The 22,386-nt window shown below is 41.6% G+C and overlaps 2 protein-coding genes across 4 annotated transcripts; one reads left to right on the top strand and one right to left on the bottom strand.

Annotated features, from left to right (window-relative positions):
- Positions 1-334: 334 nt before the first annotated feature.
- asl (argininosuccinate lyase) lies at positions 335-16,567 on the bottom strand. Of its 2 annotated transcripts, none has more exons than XM_079507367.1 (16): positions 16,414-16,567; positions 14,156-14,350; positions 9,126-9,209; positions 8,366-8,422; positions 8,047-8,144; positions 7,461-7,538; positions 6,431-6,508; positions 5,877-5,929; positions 5,216-5,278; positions 4,549-4,663; positions 3,790-3,874; positions 3,443-3,502; positions 3,211-3,294; positions 2,681-2,761; positions 1,909-2,015; positions 335-1,285 (listed from the first exon to the last, which is right to left on the bottom strand). In XM_079507367.1, the coding sequence occupies exons 1-16, from the start codon at positions 16,426-16,428 to the stop codon at positions 1,141-1,143; spliced, it is 1,398 nt and encodes a 465-aa protein (XP_079363493.1). In that variant the 5' UTR covers positions 16,429-16,567; the 3' UTR covers positions 335-1,140. The 2 variants fall into 2 exon arrangements, with proteins under 2 accessions (XP_079363493.1, XP_079363492.1); XM_079507366.1 differs by lacking the exon at positions 16,414-16,567 and adding an exon at positions 14,805-14,961.
- A 5-nt stretch (positions 16,568-16,572) lies between these two features.
- On the top strand, positions 16,573-21,421 carry crcp (calcitonin gene-related peptide-receptor component protein). 2 transcript variants are annotated; one of them, XR_013790541.1, is made up of 7 exons: positions 16,573-16,701; positions 18,232-18,268; positions 18,411-18,509; positions 18,931-19,025; positions 19,565-19,622; positions 20,393-21,265; positions 21,307-21,421. XR_013790541.1 is itself a non-coding variant. In XM_079507368.1 (6 exons), exons 1-6 carry the CDS (start codon positions 16,694-16,696, stop codon positions 20,537-20,539), a joined length of 444 nt encoding a protein of 147 aa, XP_079363494.1. In that variant the 5' UTR covers positions 16,573-16,693; the 3' UTR covers positions 20,540-21,421. The 2 variants fall into 2 exon arrangements, 1 of the variants encoding a protein (XP_079363494.1); XM_079507368.1 differs by having other exon boundaries at positions 20,393-21,421.
- The last annotated feature ends 965 nt before the right edge of the window (positions 21,422-22,386 follow it).

Here is a 22,386-nt window from a genome sequence, read left to right on the forward strand (position 1 = left end):
TCAAATCAGATTGGAAACCACCTCTGAATGTGGCTCAAGTCACATTGGGAAAAAATCTTAGTCCATGTGACTTGTCTGCATTTAGACTTATTTAAACAAATCAGATTCCAATCTGGATGTGGCACAGATCTGATTCAGGCTAGATTTGGCTGCCAGTGTAAATGGGGCCTAATAGGTTTAATGAAGTGTGTGCTGAATGTGCACAACAACGTCATCAGTCTCTGATAACCCTACCATGACTGTTCCCGTTTCTTCTTTCTGTACTTGTTCAATAGATTTGTAATAAAATAAACACATTTTAAAAAGCAGCTTATATGAAATTAACATCAAGACATACAATTAAGTGATCGATTTTATTACAGTACCCAGTAAATGTGCAGTAGAAATCATATTTTGACCATGAGAACGTAAATGCTTGCGTGTAACAGTTTTTTTCAACATTTTTAAGCAATGAAAAAGGCAACAACCGTTTAGCTTATGCTAGAAGAAGGCAGTGTGGTTTTAAAAGGTCAGACTTCCTCCGTTACCTGTGGCTTGTAGGTTATTGACCTTTACAATGTAACAACTTCCTGTTCAAGCTGATTGGTCAGTACGCTGGTTCTAAGACAGTGGTTCTCAAATGTTTACATTTCAACGATCCCCAGTTTGGTTTGGTATGCATTAGAGAGGCCACAGACCTGCATAACTCTGAGTGTACAAATGGAACCAAATAGATTTGTACTGCATCTCTCTTTCTGTCTCCATGTCTGGGTCACAAATTACAATACCCCAAATCTCGGCCGCTCGCTCACTCACACTCAGTCTCTCCAGCATGGCCGCGTTACGGTGAAATTGGTGACCGCCAGAAATATGCGACCATCTTGTGGACTTCACATAACTTACATGGTGGTCTTTAAAAACGTGGCCTAAATACCGCAAGGTTGAACTCTGCTAATGAACACACCGCAATGATTTACGTTCGGAGACTGACGTTATGCGATGTCTATGCGATTGTGACATATTTCAGCAGGTCACCACTTTCACCGCAACACCGCCATGCTGGAGTGAGCGAGTGAGTGGTTGAGACTTTGGGTATTGGAATTCGGCCCGACGTTTGAGAATCACTGTCCTAAGATGAAAGATAGAAGGATCCCTCCGTGGTCACTGGGAGTGTTTCTGGAGCCAGGCTCTCAGGTGCTCGATCTGTGCAGTGACGCTACTCTTGGCCGTGCCACCAGGGGCGCTGTACTGCTCCACGCTTCTCCTGTAGTCCCACACCGATGACACGTCGCTGTCAAACAGAGGGCTGAGGGAAGAGCAAAGAAAGTGTCAGACAAGGGCTTGTAAGACTGTGTGTGTGGCTGTCAATGGAAATGAATGGGCCTCATTCACAACTCAACATTTTTAGTAAAGACCAATGTTGGATTCATGAATCGTGTGTACAGCCTTGTCTCTTGTGTATTCATCATAGCAGTGTTCATTTTGTTGACGAAGACTAAAAGACTCAGATTTTGATATTTAGTCAACTAAGATTAGACTACACCATTTCAGATGACTAAATAGGACTAAAAGTAAATGGTGCGTTATTCAAAAGACTAAATCAGAATTTGCTGTCAAAAGGAACACTGCGTTGTTGCAAAGATCCTAATATATTCCAAAGGTGTTGCTTGTCAAAACGCACGCACGCAGGCAGCGGTGTCGAGTCCGGGGGTGCTTGAGGGCTGAAGCACCCACTGACACAATGGGCGCGTTCGGAAATAGCGCACTGAGCGCACAGTGCAATGCAAACTAATAGGCGAGTGCGCTCCCGCACTGGGGGGGCGGGGCAAGGGGGCACCCACTGTCGAAAGGTGTCAAAAAAGGTTGTGTGCGTACTTGTGCGTGTGTATAATTGTACTGTGTGTGTGTGTGTGTGTGTGTGTCAGTTACCTAACAGTCCCCAGTTCCTGTACAGTGAGTTGGTTCAGTGGGACGTTCTTGGTCTCAGCCAGGAACACAGCTTTCCCAGAGGCTGAGTGGGCCTCCCTGAACGGCATCTGAAACAACACACACACACCTTTGAATTTCCCTCTGGGGGCACCACCCGTTTCCACTTGTAGAGTGAGACATTAGCATTACTATACTTTAGGAGGGTGAATTTGTACTACGTATGAATCAGGCATGACTGTTATCCTAAACCTAACCTCTAAATGCCTAATTAACCGTAGTCTGAATCTGATCCTAACAGTGCGTCTTAACAGTGGGCGACAGCCAGACGAATTTTCCGGAAGAGCATTATTTTGTCAACTACTGGCGATAGCCGAAACGATGAAAATAATGTATCTTTTGGGCGACATCGTCCGGCGATAGCCAATGAAATTCACGTGTTGCTCGCCGTTGATCTCCTGCCGTAAAAACGCACTGTAATTGGACAGTAAGGGCAGTATTATGCGTGTCTTAAGTACCAGGTCGTATGACTTAACTTAAGACCTGGAGGCGTGGTCAATGCTGTTTGGCCACTCAGAATAGCCAAATGGCATTGATCACGCCTCCAGGTATTAAGTTAAGTAATAAGACCTGGTACTTAAGACACGCATAATACTGCCCTAAGTCTCTAAAAGCGTGAAACAATCATTCATCTTGCAAGGAGCAGGGAAATGGTCCTCACAATATATTATAATTTAATAAATACATATTTATTATATTATTATATAACACTCACTCCCTTCCTGACAAGGAAGTAGGCCAGGTCGGTGGCCAACATGTCTGGACTGAGTGCTGCCTCCATCACACTCTGGTTGATCTGAAACAAAGACAACATAAGATACAAGAACATGAGGAACAAACAAGTCAAGATGGTTCACTGCTGCCCAGCTGTAAGAGACGAGTCACATTGTCATTGTTTTCTACAGCAAGTATAGTGGATGGCATCCCTCAGGGTTGGAAATACAGAATACTGTAAATAGTAAATACCATGGTGTCCAAAGACCAAAGTCAAGCATTCCTATTCTGGGGCATTTTGAGGGGGAAAGCAGAACTACAAACTTGCAATGCGTCTCAATGCAACAGGCCTGAGGGACCCCAGTCAAATAAATATTGAGATTTGCAAAACCCGGTCATGCAAAAAAAATAGCTGATCTACAAGCTCACAAAACGTCACAATGCACCTCGACCAACGTGGGATTGCAGATCTGCTAATTTAACAAAACAGAATGGTTAATGTAATGGAGTTCCAGCAGGAAAACACCTGACCTTGAGAGTGGACAGGACCCCAGTGGTCACCTGCAGCACAGCTTGAATAGTGTCATAGCAGTCAAACATGGCCTCCTTGTCTTCCTGACAGACAAAGGGAATGAAAGACGCATGGATTGACAAACAGTGTGTTTTTAATGGGCACATTGCATTCGGTATTACGGTAATGCAGTGAAGCACGATACAATATCTTATATAAAATAAGGCACAGTAAATGTTGTGACAGACATACCTGCAGGTCTTTGTTGTAGGTGCTGGGCAGCCCCTTCATCGTCATCAGAAAGCCTGCACACTGAAACACACAGATGCTCAACACCCCATGGACAATAAGCAAAACCATTTGGTGGAAGCACTAGCTTGGATCTAGGTCGTTCTTTTTTGTGACATCACATTTCCACTGTATGTATCTCTCTATGCCTGAATATGTATAGCAGTATGTGTACATTATTATTGTACATTATGTGATTTGTTTGCCAGCACCACTAATGCCTGAATTACAGGAGAATGAAACATTCTACAGTTAGTTCTTGAAGGATGGCTCATTTATTCAGGCTGATTGTGTTGGTGTTGTGATCTTACTCTGCCAAAGACACGGCCAGCTTTACTCCTGATCAGCTCCAAACTGTCTGCATTCTTCTTCTGCGGCATCAGACTGCTGCCTGTGCTACACGCGCACATGCACACGCATAGTTTCATTAAGAAAGACCGGAAGAAACATATCTGGAACAGAAACATCTGTGACAGAATACAGGCCAAACATAATTACATTGGTTATTATTTAATGACTACCGGACCATGCAAGTAGGGATTCTAGGGAACAATGCATGTTGGGAATACAAGCAATACCCGTAGTTGCTATCAGAGTACTCACTGTACCAGTTGTTAAAGTACCCAGTGTGGTACCCGTTACCACAGTACTAATACATTTAAATATTACAATAGATGGGTGATTCATAAATGGACACAAGCCTACTCGGGAACGATGCAAGTCGGGAACAATGTAAGTTGTGAATGTATGCCCCACACGTTTATGCAATACAGTACCTACCACCATACGATACGACCGATCGGCCAAATATTGTGATAGGGGAACCCTGATATTGCTGACGTTGTGTGATGACGAACATGCGTATAAATGGAAGACAAACAGACCTACCACCTACACTAGCTCAGCAGCACACGCGACACACACGTTTGAGGGCAAGCGGTCGGGCGGTGCAAGAGTTATGTCCACAATATCAAAACTGTACACACACACACACACAGAGCAACAGACACACACACACAAGTATTGTGAATTGATAGATTACACACACACACACACACACACACACTTACCTGTAGGCATCAGAGAGGCTGACGAAGGAGAACTCCTTGGTACTGTACAACAGCAGGTCCTCAGCCATCTTACTGAGATGTGTAAGACACAGCGATGCCCAGAACAAGAACTCCGCTATAGATAGCACACACAGACGTATACACAGTGTTACTTATGCACTTCCCATTGCAATCAGAACTGCAGACTCACTCCCAATCTTCCGCTGTAATCTGAAAACCCACCTCTTCAGACTCCATCTTGGCCCGTAGCACTTTTTGTATTTGATGTATTACCATGTTTTTGTTCTACTTACTGTAAATCGCTCTGGATTAAGCAAGTGCTAAATGCCTAAAATGTTAATTGTATCATCTAACCATACCAGTACATGTATGATTAAATGTAACTTTGTGTTAACATACAATCATTTTGCATCGCTGTTGAGCAGAAACCTTGTATCTCCAGATTTTCTCTTTTTGAAAGGATTTTAATATTTGTGCCAATACAAACATGCCCAAAATGCCAGGTTGAAAGTGGATAGGTCTGGAGTTGTAACAAGAGCTTGTGACTAATTGATAACTACATATTGTGCTATACTGTACAAGGTTTCCGCCTGACAGCGACGACATGCTCTTCTACTGTGTGTGATTGATAGTGACAGTGACTGACAGACGGGTATGGTTAACGTACCAACAAAGTCCCTTTGTCCTGTGGCGTCCATGCTGTTGATGCTGATGTCATCGAATGCCAACTCTATGTACCAGGCAAAGTGAAAAACACAGACATAGACACAGATTACCGAAGAGTTGAGAAAGCTGCAAGCATAATAGATTATTATTTAACCTGATGTTTTGCGAGAACATTTTTGAACTAGAAAATTCACAATTCTGGGAAATTGCAAGTGTGGTTGCTAAGTACAGTATGATGATGATGTGTTGACCCACATAACATCACAAGATGCAGAATAATAAAACTAAAACTTTTTGGCGTTGCTCTATAAATAAAGTTGTGCAATTACATTACTAATAGTCTGACTGCCCTGTTAGGAAATCACACTAATAAGGGCTCTTTGGTTGTCTAGGTCTAGGCCCTAGACTCTAGGGCTAGCCTAGGCAGACACAGCTATTGTGCCCTATTCTTATAATGGCACTTACACCATGTGTCTTGGATGACAGAACTAGTACAACCACTGTACTTGGTCTTCTCTTGGTTACTTTTGATGTTGGAGATTTATACACTGGAGCCTAATCCTTGCTCTTGATTTGAATACGAGCGTTTAACCAGAACCCTAAACATGGAGGTGTAAATGTATAGTAACAGAGATTGTTTGGGAGAAGCTAAATGCTCTCACCTTGACGCAGGAACTCTCTGTCAATGTCAAATGGAGTTCCAGCGATGGCTCCACTGAGAACACACACACACAGTGACACACACAACAGGTCAGTCACATCTTATGATGATACACATGGGGATGTGTCAAACACCTTCAAGGTAAATAGTAAAATAATTTTGTACAATATGTTATGTTATGCGTTATTCACATTTAAAAAATATTTTATATCATATGGTTTATGTCCCTCAAATGTGTTTCTAAAGCGCTAACCACACCAAAGGGTCACCATGCAACTCCTTGGGTCCAAACGGTTGCAAGGAGTTAACGCTAAAACCGTCTTGACCCTTTGGTGTGGTTTGGGCCATTGAATTCCATGCATTGAATCGCTAGGGTCAACGTGGGTCAATGTGCAACAAGACATATCACACCGCAGGGAGAACGCTAAAACCGTCTTGACCCTTTGGTGTGGTTAGGGCTTAAAGGTTTAATTCAGGATGGCCATGGAGGTGCAGGTGTGTGTCATTCATACCTGCCCAGTGACAGTGAACATGGGTGGTGTGTGTCATTCATACCTGCCCAGTGGTAAGACGTTAACCCTCTTGCTCGTCTCCTCAAGGCGCTCCACGTCTCTGCTCAGCGTCACCACGTGGCTGGAGCACGCAGAGACGCCAAAACATGAAATTTGATTGAATACTTTTATTAGTCAGAAATGTAAACAACACATGGTACAGTAAAACATTAAAGCTAAAAGGATAACACAAAAAACACTCTGGGGACTTGTTTCCATTCCTATGTATTCATAACGATTAAAGTCATCAACGTAGCATGCAAAATTAACACAATGTACAAAAGAGATGGGAAATTTTCATTTACATCCCCTTTTGGTCTCCTGATAGATGACCGATACTTTAATTAATGGATGGTGTCAGCCAGGGCATTCCACACTTGTGGCAGAGCAGTAGAATGAGAACTTTCCCATGTTTGTTCTACAGTGGGTGTAACTCGCACGCATTAGAATGCGTGTGACTGAGCAAACGTATAGTATAGACCAGTAACACGCCCTAAAGGGCGAGGTCACGTGCACGCATCCGCCTGGGTGACAGCAGACTGCTGGGCGAGCACTGGCGCTTTGGCATGGGGGGTAAGATCTTAATTTTCAGCCTTGTTAAGAACTCTAGTTTTCGCCGGCTGCTAGGTTGCGGCTGCAGTAATAACTTTGGGGCAGGCCCGTCTAGAGCTAAATGGACAGGTATCAGTCGAAAGGGAGACATCGAAGAGGAAGGATGGATGGGGAAGGATCAACATATGGAATGTCAGAACAGGTCAGCTCCATATATGGAGATCTAAGGGTTTGAGGTTTGGTCAGATGTAGAGTTACTGGCCAATATTGATGACATCAGGGATCATCATCAGGGATCTCCATCCCTGATGATGTCATGTGATGTCACGTGCTCCATCCCTGTGATGATGTCACGTGATCTCTCACCCGGCCACCATATATGGTGCCCGACACACCAACTGACGGGAAATGCGCGATTCCATAGTTAACTGCGACCTTTGGTAACTATAGAGCAATAATGCACTTCCTGCCTGGTTACCTACCTGAGGATCCAGTGACTCCACCTGATTGGCTGAGCTCTCTGCATGTGCGTGTAACCAGGAAACAGTACGTCGATTTCTCTGCAGTTCAAAGAGACGGCACATGCGTGCTGTTAATTATGTGTTGTGTGTGTGTGTGTGTGTGTGTGTGTGTGCGCAAGATATCTGCCGACCACAGGTTAATGCATGAGCGCTGCTTGCCCGTTTACCAGTTCAAGTGTTAAGCAAATACATCAGATGATGCCGTTAATGGTCTGGAAGTGGTGTGAGCCATCGACTCTAGTTTGGAGGAAGCATTCCTTATAACGTTGAAAACATCTCATGATTGTTGCGTCACAGCTTGTATAGAAATTCAGACACTTTTAGATGCTTGCGTTTAAACTTGTCCACCGATGGTTGGTGAGGGGTTTGCAGGAATGCCAAAGAAAGGTGAAACGTTCCTGGCAAGGAACTGTTCTGTCCCTGCCACATTTGGAACCATGATATACCTAGATGATAGTTTTGCATGAGCGATCCTTTGTTTATTTTGCATATGTGAACATAAAATGTGCGTGCACGCGCGCGTGTGTGTGTGTTTCTACTTCCTCACACAGCTGCTCGATCCACCATGGTTGAGATCAATTGTAGGGCGTTTCCCTTCAGTGTTGTAATGGCATCGCGCAACCACAGCCTCATGTCAGTCACAACCTGTTCAGCCAGACAACACAGAGCAGACACTTTGACTTATGCAGAGCCAAGTGTAAAATCAGAGTCAGAATCAACGGCATGAACCCTAGGCAACAAACTACAGGGTAAATGACCACATACGTGGACTGCAAAGAAAACTATTCTAAATTAGGATACCTAGGTGAATGTTTTAACTTCCATCACCATCAACATAACGTTCAGGAGGCAAAATAACATCAAACCTGATCATTCCTGCTCCTGCCAGTGTGCAACTTCCCTGCAGGCTCACCAATCAGCTCCTGAGAAACACAGAACATATAAACACAATATGAATGCAATGCATAGTATCTGACTGACTATACTGAATTCATTTGTTACTTTTTTTGGCACCTCTAATGGACTGTAACGGGCTTAGCCCTCAGATTGTAAGTCGTACAGTACGATCACATTTTAGACACGTTGAAAATGTAATTACTTCACCAGCATAATATGACGAGGAGGCTGGGAGCGGTCTGCGTGATCGCTTCATAGAGGGATAGACAGGCACACTGCCAGACTGGATCACCTGCCTGGACCGCTGAGCCAAAGCCCAGGCATATTTAAATGTAGGCTATATTATTAAACTTGCTGTATTCCTTTGTGTGTAGGCTAAACTGTTTAACATCATTGTGTATAGGCTAAACTGTGTTTTAACATCATTGTGTGTAGGCTAAACTGTGTGCATTTGCAGGATACCGATAGTAAATGTCCTGGCATACTTTAACCTTGAATTCTCCTCGACTTTGCAGCATGCTGTTGCGGAGCAACTTTGATTAATTAAATAAAAAAAACACTTATTTTTAATAGACGTTGTCCTTTTATGTTTATATTTATTATTTTGTAAAGCATGTATTAAACTTCGCCAAGTGACACAAATTAAGTGTATTACTGTGTCATTGACCCAACGGCCAACTGTGAATAGTGAAACAATCATCCCTGTATCATCATTCTGGTCATGGTCACCTTTAGCCTGCGTTCGTTGGCTGTGTGAATGTCTTCATCACCTGGTCTGATCGCAAACACCCCTTTGGACCACTCATCTTTGATCTGAAAAAAAGAGAACACAACTGAATTTAGTGTCAAAATATATTAATCTGGCCCAGACGTCTGGCGTAGCAATCCAGGAACCTAGGCTGCTACCGTAGTGTGACAGCGGGCCGCAGGTTCGAATCCCGATCCTGGCGACCTTTTCTGCGTGTCACTCCCCATCTCTCTCTCATTTCCTGTCAGTCTACTGTAGTGTATACAATCTAATAAGGCAAAAAAGAAAGAAAATGTATATAAAGTATAAAGTACTCCTAGTATTAACACTTTTTATATATACACAAAAGTAATACTTGGCTGACAAGTGTGAAATGCTGTGTGTGTGTCTTTTTTCCCCAGGAAAATAGTCACTTTTGTAGTGCCAGCACACTACTATAGCAATTTTATTGTATTATTATTAGAAGTAGTAGTACTATTTATCATCTTATCTATATTTCACGTGTGGATTATTGTCAGACTTCCTAGGGAAAAATAAAATGCTCCCTCATCTGACCTCATCTGACCTTGCGTGGTAGCTGCAAGCAGTCATGTGACAGTAATATTGTTCAACACACACTCAGCAGAATACACAGAGGAATTTCTGCAGCAGGGCACATTTGCAGCTGTCACCCATTAACCACAATGTGTTACACAACATGCACATATGGACGTTACACCAGGCAGGACTGTCAATCACATTGTATGTTATATACTGTATACACAGTACTAGGCCTTACCCGTTCTAATATATGAACAGGAAATTATGTACAGTGTGGGTACTGCGATATAATAGATCACATTGATTGGGAGGGAATTGTTAACAGATGATCTTGGGAACTTGGGTTGAACTTGGGCACAAAATTATTATATAAGATAGATAGATAGATAGATAGATAGATATCTGTCATTAACTGTTATTGCATCTCTGTATGTATTTAGCATTTTATTTTACCGACGGCACGGGATGGCGGTCATTGCGCTGTCACAGTAATGTAACTTTGGGAGTGTATAGCCAAATGGACCCGCTCATTCCATGTTGTGGAAACAGTGCATGTACTTGTCGAAACAGTGCATGTGTTGGTGCAAACGCACGTAACATTGTTTGGGACTCGAAAATTTCCCCCCGGAAATGTTATTTTTGTCTCCACCAGGCCGAAGGCATGGGGAGAGAGTATGTTTTGCACTCCGTCCGTGTGTGTGTGCGTCCGTCCGTCCTTCCTTCCTTCCGTCCGTCTGTTACCAGCTAATCTCCGGCACCGTTGGCCCGATCCATGCCAAACTTTGCACACACTCTCTGGATGCCAACGACGAACCTCTGCCCCAAATATTCCTCAACGGCCTGTTATAGCGCCACCATGAGGCCGATTTAGGCAAAACACATTTCTGTAGATTACTCGTACACATTTTATCCATACATCACACAATTCGGTATACACTATCTCCATAGTCATGTGATCAACACGGATCTGCACCATTTCCCATCTTCCTTCCTGATTGGCTAAGATTCGCCCAAAGCTCACATGATTGGTCCGTTTCGAACAAAATGCCACAAATCACAAACACAGTGTGCAATTTCCGTGAAATTATACACGCACATTTCCACTAGGCTGAGGACGACATGACACAATTTATTTTCCAAACCAGCCTCATGGTGGCGCTATAACAGGGCAATTCCTGTTTTTACCTATAACTGCATCGATCTGTGTACAACTTTGTATGCGCACCCCCTAGAGGCCATGGAAAAACATTTTCCCTGCATCCCTCCACATCTGCCGGTTATAGCGCCACCATGAGGCCGATTTCTGCAAAACACATTGTTTATATTAGTCGCACAGATTTCATCCAAATCTCATGCAAATCGGTATACATGATCTCTGTAGTCATGTGATCAAGACGAGTCTGTTTGATTTCTCAGATTCTACACTGATTGGCTAAGATTGCCTTCCAAAGTCTTCAGGAGTGGCCCGTTTTGTACAAAATGCTGCACATGTCCTGCTCATCCAGAATTCTATCCTCAGAGATGCTATGAGTGATCTGGCTCTGCATTTCCTCAACAAAATGAAGAAAATTGTTTATATCACTCCTAAACATTTTGCCAAACATCACACACACTCCTATCCTCCTGGTGGAGACCTGTGCCCAGAAGGGCACTTTTTCTAGTTTTATATTGTTTTATCCCACGATTTTGTAACCCATTTTTCACCACTGTGTCAATTATCTAATGTGATCCTGGCATCTACACACCCTCCGCCAACCTGGGGAGGGCAACGTACTTGAACTCATGCTTCCTTCATACATGAGTGTCCAAGTCGCTCCTTTACACCTGACAGGGGGTAGTTTCCCTGGTTGGACGTAGCGCGTGGAAGGAACACGTTATTCCAACCAGTTCCTTTTCCCTCCATCAGGCGCCCCGGCTGGCTAGGGGGAGGCTCCCCCCGGAAATGTTCCCTGTGTGGCTCTGCTGCGAGACGCGGCCTAATCCCAAAAGGGGAGGTGTCGTGCCAGTGCGGGGGGTAAATAGGGTTGCACCGAAAACGGGCCTGATACACACATGCAGAACGCATGTTCTATGTTCTGTCTGTGTTTGATGGCCGCCTCAATGCTTTTCCAATGGGAGTCACATGGTTCAACCAAACATTTGTGTTCTGTACGTGTGTATGAGGCCTCAGACAGGCGACACTTTCTGACTTTCTTGTACCTTATTTATTATTAAAGTTTTATATTATTATTTATCGCATGGATTGTAATCCATCCATCCATCTTCAACCACTTATCCGTAGTTGGGTCGCGGGGGCAACAACTCCAGATTTCCCTCTCCAGAGCAACATTAGTAACTTCATCCTGGGGGATCCCGAGGCGGTCCCACCAGATATTGGAGATATAAACCCTCCAACTCATGCTTGGTCTGCCCCGGGGTCGGGGTGCCACAGGGCTCCATACTTGGTCCTTTATTATTCTTGATTTATATTAATGATTTAACCACTGCAATAAGTTTCTTCCTATTTTATTTGCAGATGATACCAATCTCATTGCCTCACACAGGGATTTAAATACTCTCGTTAAATATGTTAATGATGAATTGTTGGATGTCTTCAAGTGGTTTCAATTGAATAAGCTTACTCTCAATATAAAAAAATGCAACTTCATGATTTTTAGCAATATTAATTAACAAAACATTTCCCAAAGAAAAACCTAAAATTGTAATCAATGGCTCTGAAATTTGCCAGGTTCCACATACTAAATTATTGGGTGTCATTATAGACGAACATTTAAATTGGAAACAACATATATTGATACTGTATGTATGAAGTCTATGAAGATGCTTGGTATATTGAGAAAAATCTGCCCTTTTGTTCTTCCTTCATGTCACTTAACACTCTATTATAGCTTAATTTTCCCTCATATTAATTACTGTAATATTGTCTGGGCTGCTACATATTCAACACATCTCTCTAAATTACTGATCATTCAAAAAAGGTTTCTGAGAATGATTTCACATTTAAAATCGGTATGAGCCGTCTGCCCCGCTCTTTATTAAATATTCACTATTACCCATTGACAAAGTAAACGTTTTTCAGACCTGTTTATTTATGTTTAAATTCAAAAAATGCAAACAAGACATTCCCTCTTCTTTTCACAATTTTTTCCGTGTTACTTCTGACATTCACTCCTACCCCACAAGGCAAAGAGATGATTTTGAATTACCTTTTTGTCGCACTTCCAAACATCAATCTTTCATCAAATTTAGAGGCCCTCACCTATGGAATTCCCTAGATGCTTCACTTAAATCCTCATTATCCTTGCCAATATTCAAAAAACATCTAAAGAAATATATTATTTCTTCCTCTCTGTAGATTACATGATTTACTTTGATGTGTTATATTTTCTTTTGTTGTTTGTATTGTTTATTTCCCTTTTTTGTGCAGTCTGTGTTTTTTATTTCTTTATTGCACAGCTGCCCCCCTTTGCCAAACTTGTAGACTTTTGTATTGTTCTATATTGTATGTATTATGTTTTTTTTTGTGGCTTTCGCCTTTATTTTATATTTTTATGGAGGGACAGACAGTAGGCTGACAGGAAATGGGGAGAGGGATGGGGGGAAGACATGCAGAAAAGGCCGTCGGGATCGGGAGTCGAACCCGCGGTACACTGCCAGACTGGATTACCAGCCAAGGTGCCTGGACCACTGAGCCATGGCCCAGGCTTTTGTATTGTTCTTAATTTAACTTTTAATCTGTTTTAAATCAATGACCTCTTCCATACAGGAAAGGATTCCAAATAAGCCAGCTGGCTTCTTCCTTTCCTTGCATTGTATTTTTGTTCTTTGATATGTATTGTCTATATTTTGTACTACATGCTAAATAAATAAACCTAAAGCTAAACCTAATGCATCCTAACCAGATGCCGAACCACTTAAGCTGGCTCCTTTCCAAGCGAAGAAGCGACTCACTACTCTGAGACTCTACAGAGATTGTCATGCATAATTATGTGTTCATGACTGTTGTCAGCAGGTCATGAGACAACTACAGTAATAGTCCAGTTGCCCAAAAACATTTGAAATCAAGAGTGCCGATGATTATCTGTCATTTAGTTCCACTCAAGGACAATATATTCTGCTCAGTTTGTGAACTGTGGTTGCTCTGGTAGAACAGCCACTGTCTTCCAGTACATCCATTCGGAGGTCAAATAATTACATTACAGCATTACTGTATTTGTTCTTCATTATCCACAATGTTGAATATGCCACTGCCTGCAAGAGTGCAATGCTGTGACAGCTGTATTAATGTAATTGGCATGTGATGTGATCAAACGTGGGATATGACGTGATAGAATCCTTGAAATTGCTCTGCTACACTGAAGCACGCCTCAGGGACACATCCGAGAGTGAGTGAGTGAGAGAGATATATATATCAGAGCAGACATTATTACATTTGAACACACACGCACGCACAGAGTGTGTCTGTTTTCACCTGGTCCATTCCTTGTAGAATTGCATTCATTTCTTCCTTGGTAACCAGCTTGGCCTTTTCTAGTGCTTTGACATAGGCCTTGCTCCCTCGGATGTCAGCGTCCCACATCCTCTGGTCGTAAGATATGGATGCGTTGAACTTTTCCATGATGGGGTCGGTGTCTCCCACAAACCGGCCGCCCCAAAGTTTATTTCCCTGATGGTCAGAAATAAGACACACATGACAGCATGACACATATAAACCATAACAGCAATATTTTAGTCACCATTTTATGAACATTAAACTGGCTCTTGATACTACAGATGTCTGGTTCTTGTAAACATCCTCAATCGATGTGGATTTCATCATCACTAACTGCCGGTAAACAGTTACAAGTGAATGCTTTGTAGTGGGGCAATTAAAATGAAATACATATGTCGCGCACACACGCACACACTTTATGAACAGGTATCATGTACTTATCACCATCAGAATGTGTTGCCCTATAATACATATATGTGTCAAGGTTGCCAAATTCTGTATCAGAACGTGTTAACTTAAGCTTGGTTTTAAGTGCCCACAGAAAAGTATAAAGTCCTAGGCTAGGGTTCCCAAAAACCAAACAGATGATCAGAGAGACCCCAGTAAAATGCAAAAAATATTTTCAGACCTTCAGATAATTAATTCCTTTACAGTTCGTATCTAGCCACATGGACACAAATAACCGCTTATAAACATGCAGACTACTCAGACAACGCATATTGAGTCAACAACCCTTCCTCAAGCAGCAAGTCAGTGTAAGTGTAAGAGCCACTTTATGAGTTCATGTCATGATGACCTTGTTTGCTTTGCTTTGCTTTGATTGTGCCTATTCTGTGCAGCAGTGTTTGATCTCATGTTGATTAGTGCAGCAGAGTACTCTTTTTACTGCCTTGCTTAGATTGGTCAGCTCTTGATTGAATGTTTGTGATTGGTGCTCCTTTTTCTTTGATGTCTAAATTACCCTCCTGTCCTGTTTGAGTTTGTCAGAAGCTGTAGTAGAGAGTAGAGAGAGCACATGTTTTTCTACCACATGTTATCCCACACCATGTAACCTTTTAAGACATTTTGTTCACCTGTATTTTTCCTTTACATCAAGTAAAGTGTTACAACTGGTACCACGTGCGTCAGACTATTTGTGCTCACAGCTTTGGAAGGTAATATATTTTGAAAAGTGAACAGAAAATATACGCCTCTATAGTAAGCGTGTGAAATCCTGTCAAAAATATAGGAGAGGTGAAATATGACATGAGTGCAGGCAGACGTGTGTGATAGGGGTGTGGTTTGATCAATAAGTCACTCAATCAAAGTTTAAATCAAACCAAAGCCAATGCATGCCTGAGTCAATACAAATCAATCAGTATTACCATTTTGCAAACCACTGGTAAATACCTGTATACATCCATCCATCCATCCATCCATCCAGTATGTACATACCGTCGTACAGACATGATACAGTACATCTAGAATATGTATCTATACATACACATGCATAAATACATGTTGTGCATAGATTACAGACATATACACATACAGTACATATACCTACACATACTGTATATACACCTGTACACACAAAGGGTAATCAATAGAAAGAGACTCATTTAGACCATATTATGGGGCTAACTGTATTGTGGAAAAGGATAAAATACATCCACCACCATGCTTCTGCTTCTAGAAGTATTACATTGCATAGTGTATTTAAGTTGATTGAAACAGAGCTCACGCCTCACGGTTTAATTTCTTCCTTAAGGAATGTCTGGTGGTTGCTGTAGCCTGCCCTATACTGCACTATATGTCCTTTTTATGGTCTATGAAATGTTGATTTCATAAACTATGTGCCGTTTAGTTTGGCAGATGAATAACGGTTATCCTCCCGACTGTCCCCCTGGAGAACACTACAATATGTGCATACTGCTGCATAGACCTATAATACAACAATAATGTCATGTTATAAAATAATAAAACACTATACAATAAACAAATAAATAGTCCTTAGTGTGCATGAACGCAGTTTAGCCGAGAGAGAAGATTATGGCACTGGCAGGCAAAAAAAAAGTTTTTCGGATGCACCCTCAAAGTATTTTTGTAGCTAAGCGGCTGCTGTGTCAGCCTCTCTGATCAGCTGGCTGCTAAAACAACAAATCACTGACATCCACCACACGTGGACGAGGCAACAAAAACAAAACATGACAGGCGATTATTTCACATCCACGCATCCATTCTTCCATTCAATTCACCTCTGCATTCGCCATGTTCTTCAGTGATGTGGTGCTGTTATGGTCTCTGTGGTTCAGGCAGTCCAGATAATCTTCTTCAGCTCTCGACAGATTATATTATGCTGTTTTTTTTACCGGGACTCTTTTTATACCGCCATGGTTTCTCTTACGTCAAACGGCCGGAACTATCCCTTCGACGGGGTTGTGCACGCACGGACACATTTGAAATGGACTGTGATGTTTCTATACGGACACATTTAAAATACGGGCCGTATTTCATCCGATCGCTTCTGCTGCCGACATGGAAGTGTAAGAATTGTGGTATTATTATTATTATTTTTTAGCTATTCTGCTCAACATTATGATGCGTTATTATAATTATGTTCATGAATGTTTGAGAGGTGGTTATTGCTTTATGCAGTAATGCACATGATGGGAAAAGAGGGGAAATTCCATCACAGACATTAGCCCTAGTGTCTCATTCATGGCATTCAGTGTACTATCTACTATGAAGGTTCAATTATGGTTAATTGAATTGGTTATAGTTGTGGTTGTGAATCTGACCGATGATATCTCCAATCGTAGCTCTGGTCCATAGCCCGAATGCCCTTTGCTGCCGTTGCATTAATAAAGGCATTAGAGCTATATGGTGGACCAGAGCTACTCCAACCATAGCTCTGGTCCATAGCCTTCCATAGCCATAGTAGAAGGCTATGTACCAGAGCTACTCCAACCATAGCTCTGGTCCATAGCCTTCCATAGCCATAGTAGAAGGCTATGTACCAGAGCTACTCCAACCATAGCTCTGGTCCATAGCCTTCCATAGCCATAGTAGAAGGCTATGGACCAGAGCTACTCCAACCATAGCTCTGGTCCATAGCCTTCCATAGCCATAGTAGAAGGCTATGGACCAGAGCTACTCCAACCATAGCTCTGGTCCATAGCCTTCCATAGCCATAGTAGAAGGCTATGGACCAGAGCTACTCCAACCATATATTATATGACTGGGGATTCAAAATGATGCATTATGTTGTTCCTAGCTCTGGTCCATGGCTCTAGAATGCCTTCATTAATGCAACGGCAGCAATAAAGGGCATGTTCCTTACTAGAAAGATAGTGATGGAGCTTGAATTGTATGCTTTTGAATTTGATTGATTGATTGAATACTTAATTAGACATAAATGTGAACAGCACAAGGCAAGCACCAGGTACAGTCAAACATTTGAGTCAAACATTTGATATAACACAGAAAGGTCCTGGGGACTGGTTTCCATTGTGGTCAAAGTATAGCCCTGGTCCAGTGCTTACAGCGAGTAGAGCGAGTCTAGAGAGACTCGCTCTACTCGCTGTAAGCACTGGACCAGGGCTAGTCAAAGTATGGCAACAGAGTTCAAATACGAGTAGGCCATTTACAGACAGCCTCATACGAGTTAATTTACGTCTGAGAGTGTGCACAGTCATGAAACCAAATGGACCCGTGAGGGTGAGTCCATAGGTTACTGTGGTTACATTTATTTTGTACGCAAACTATAGATATGGTGGAAATATGTATGATAATGTTTGAGAATACATAAGAGTTTTAATTAATTTACAATGTGTGTTGTGTGTGTATAGTGGTGTGGAGAGGGTTAAGAGAAAGCAGATGGGATTGCAAAAGAGAATTGAAATGAAAAGACAAAAGAATGCATGTTCCTTTTGGAATAGCTGAGGACAAATCATTAATAACAAAGACAGTGAGGGATTTCTGGCGCATGTTTGGAGCAAAATTGACGGTGCCATAATGTATCACAGCTCATACAATGGGCTAAACAAATTATTTCTCTTCTGTGTGTTTCTTAGGAAGGACCACAATGCTGCTATGCTCAGCAACTATGAGGTACTGTGTTTTTGCCACTGTTTTGCATTGCAAATATTACCATTGTTATAACATTAGTTTATTGTATTTCTAAATTTCACAAAATATCAAATATACCACATCTGCAGCAATGTGAGCTTGTATGTCTGCATATTATCAACAGGTATTCAAACTCTTAACGGATCTGAAGGAACAGAGGAAGGACAGCGGGAAGAACAAGCACAGCGCTGGACAGCAGAACCTCAACACCATCATGTACGAGGTAGGGATAGATGCTCTTCTCTTCGGTTTTCTGAAAAACGTATGTTGCTATCTACTGTGTATCTGTGGTTCTCAAACTTTTTCATGTCCAGGACACACACAATTATATGTATTTGTTTTGGCCATGAACACCCATCTCAAATATTTTGTGCCAGAGAACCCCACAGAAGAAAGCAAATGTGACAAATGTTTGCTTTACAACATCTAGTCAAAGATTTGCAAAATCTTTCAAAAATAGCAGATCTACAAGCTCATAGCGCGGCACAAAGTGACATGCTATGACCTTGTATATCTGCTATTTTTGAATAGCCAACCAATGTGAATAGCCAACTCTACAGTTACCGTTTCTATTACAACACAAGGTAACACGAATGGTTGAAGAGAACACTGTTTTTTTCCCTTTCTTTTCTTTGTTTCTTCAGACATTGAAATACCTTTCAAAGACGCCATGCAGCAGGCAGAGTCCAGAGACAGTCAAAGTCTTCCTCACCACTCTGATGCCTCACAAACTCACAAAGTGGGTGTTCCCTCACAGAGACGATGTTTTCTTTCCATTAATGGTCCCACTCCTGAATTGAGTGAATTCCCATACACATTTTGTCCAGGGCTGTCAGGAATGAGGAGGATCATAAAATTGTACGATTAATTGTCACACAAATGATTGTGTTTTTACTTTTTACCATTGGACATTGGTGCATACGAATAAAAAAATACATTTCTGATTACCTTTTAGGTTTTGTAAACACAAATTGCACAGGGCAGTTATGACAACTTGACTATACAAAGAAATGACATGATAAAACAATGATAAATAGACCTTTAATATTTTGATAGTTTCACATATAATCAACAATAGTGGAAATAGCAGATCTACAGTGAGCTTGGATATCTGCTAATTCGACTATTTTTGAAAATGTATACATTTTTCAGCAGATGAATTAAGCTGAATTGAAAAAACAATCCAAAATAATAATGATTATCTCAAATAATTGCGATTAGGTGATTATTTTTGTGACAAGCCTACTCCTGAATGTCGTCTTTTTTCTTTGTCATCAGGGCTGAAAAACTACAGCTGCTGAACCACAGGCCACAGACAGCCGTGGAGATCCAACTAGTGAGTGGCCTGTATTTCTGCACCTATTTGTACCTTTATATTCTCATTCAGTATGAGTCTAAAGAATTATTATGTGTGGGTGTTAAATTGAGACATTGGAGTTCTATGATGTGCTTACCAGAGCTAGAAGTGTGTCTCTGGTTGCCTGTTGTGATGTGGATTAGTTTGTTCGCCCCTCCCAAACGTACACAGCATCACAATCATGTGACTGTTGGAAAACAGTGAAGGTGCAACAGGGACTTGGTGACACCATACCATATGTACAGTATAGCATTCCGGCTTGACTGAAACAATTGACACTTCCGGCAGTTCCGGCACAATGTTGCAGTTCAATTGGGCAAAAATAAATAAGCAATAAAGACAACAAAAATAAACTAAAGTAAACAAAACTCATTCTAAATAATTATGGCAGCCAAACTGACAATGAGGTAAGTAAACTAGGATGTGTGGTTTGCTCAATGTGCAATGCTGGAAAACTAAGTACTGGAATGTTACTCACAAGGCTTTGCATCCAGCCCTGAGAATTGGTACGTTGGATATTTGCCATGTTCGTCGCACATGCTTCGTCGTGTGACAAAGTATGAATCAGCCTTCATTCTACTGTCACTGTATGGGAATATTGGCTTATATGTCAGTATAGTGCCTGTGTAGTCGAATACATTTCATACACTTGCACTTGCAACAAGGCTTTGTGTATTCTGAATATTATACAGCAGATTTTAACAGGAGGTACAGATAAACTAGTATATAAAATTTCTCTCTCTCTGTAGATAGTAGAGGAGAGTGAGGAGAGGCTATCAGAGGAGCAGATTGAGGAGCTCATCCAGAGAGTCAGTGACATCCTTCCAGGAGATCCAGAGCAGGAAATCGCTGCTCCGGCTCCAGAGGCAGAGCTGGATGGAACCACAGAGAGTTGATGATCCAGCACAGCGGCTGCACCAAGACCAGGACAAGACAGTGTACAAATACAGCCAAATGTCCCAGTGGGACTTAGGATTTTACTTTGTATGACTTTTTTTTTAACTCAATTTTTGTCTGCTTGTTTGAGTTGAATCCAGAGCTGATTATGAGAGATCCAAACTGCTTGTCTATCAATGGCAACAGTTAGGAACTGTCAAGTTAAAGCAATTTTTTTTGTCTTGTTTTTTTTTACCCCTGAAGCGCCTCCTTAAAATCCAGTAGTGTTCTAACTTCCTGGGTGCAGTATAATAGACTGCACCCATTCATCTGTCATCATTATTTGTTATTGATGTAAGTCATACTGCATGTTGTGGCGTGAATACGAAATTTCAGGAAGTGGTATGGCAACAGCAGAGTATAACAAATCTGGAAATGTAATTTGCGCTGTCCTTGCAAGTAGTAATTTCATTACTTACCGAGCTTGACCAGTGTTGTGTAGCTCGATCTTGTACATTTGCTTAGGCTACAATGTTCCAGCAGACTAGCAAGATGCCTGACAAGCAGCAGATGCTTAAGCCTGAAAGGCCACTTTGCCAATACTTATTTACATTATTGGTGTAGAATCAGAATATACTGCCTTGACCTGGCAATGACCATCCATTTAATAGCTTTGGGAGAGCAAACTTTAGAAATAAATCACTCTTTCATAGACATCATCACTAATAATATGTTTTGGTTATGGTGTCAATGGTTATGCGTTACCATTTACTGTCTACCAAGCTAGACTATCTCTTCAATGAGTATAACCTACCTTTAAAGGTCTCATATTTTACTGCTATTAGTTATTGCTGGATAATTCCTGACTCTGAGTATATTAAACTCACCTGTACTGATATTTACACTGAACATGTCTAAACGTTTGTTTTTTGACATTTCCTCTCATGACTGTTCTTAATTAGCTGATTGGCTAAGCGATAGGACAATCCATGTAAAGTCTAGACAATAACACTGAAGATCGTGTTATCTAGATCAGTGGTGCTCAATCTGTGGATCGGGGCCCCAGTATCCCCACTTTATTTTTGGGGGGTCCCCAGATGACAGCGAAGGGACAATTTAAGGACTTAAAAGACCCTTTTAATACACCAAGAAAGAAAAGGGGCCATTACTGCATTAAAATAAATCAATGAATTATGCTATAAAAACTATACACACACACACACACTTTTCATGCAGTTTTGTGCATAAAGTCAAACCATGCCTTTTTTGCATGCAGTACTAATATGCAATTTATGCCTATTGGGTGTGACTGGAAGCCATATTTTTGAGGGGCGCTAAGCCGCTAGCCCCTCCTATGTCCAGCTTTGAAGGTCTGTGTAAACACAAACATTGAAGGCAAAAGTGTATAAACGCAAACATTGAAGACAAAAGTGATGACGTATGATGATAAGAGGTGTGATTTTTAATAAACATTAGATGGCACAACTCAAATGACAGGTACACATCTATCTATTCTCTATCTGTATCTGTTTTTTTATAGGTTCCCTGTCCCTGATTGGCTGAAATGAAACTTAAACTCCTATTCCTTCTGTTATTCCCTCTTCTGTCCTGGTAATTGCCCTACCCCCTTTGCTGATCTCGGGACATACATAGCACAAGTGTACACACAGTGTAGTGGTCTATGGACTATGGTACAGTGGTGTCATACAGCTGTACATAGTGTGTATAGGTTTATATTGAGGCGTTACTGGCTGTACAGCCTGCTCCCAGAGCGATGTCTCTGAAGTGAGAATCATGATGATTACAGTACTAGGACTCCATCTTGTGGCTGCTGATGGACATTGTTCAGAACTGCTAAGTTCAGTGA

The sequence above is a fragment of the Electrona antarctica genome (genome assembly GCF_951216825.1).
Source record: "Electrona antarctica genome assembly, chromosome: 8".
NCBI classification, from domain to species: Eukaryota; Metazoa; Chordata; class Actinopteri; order Myctophiformes; family Myctophidae; genus Electrona; species Electrona antarctica.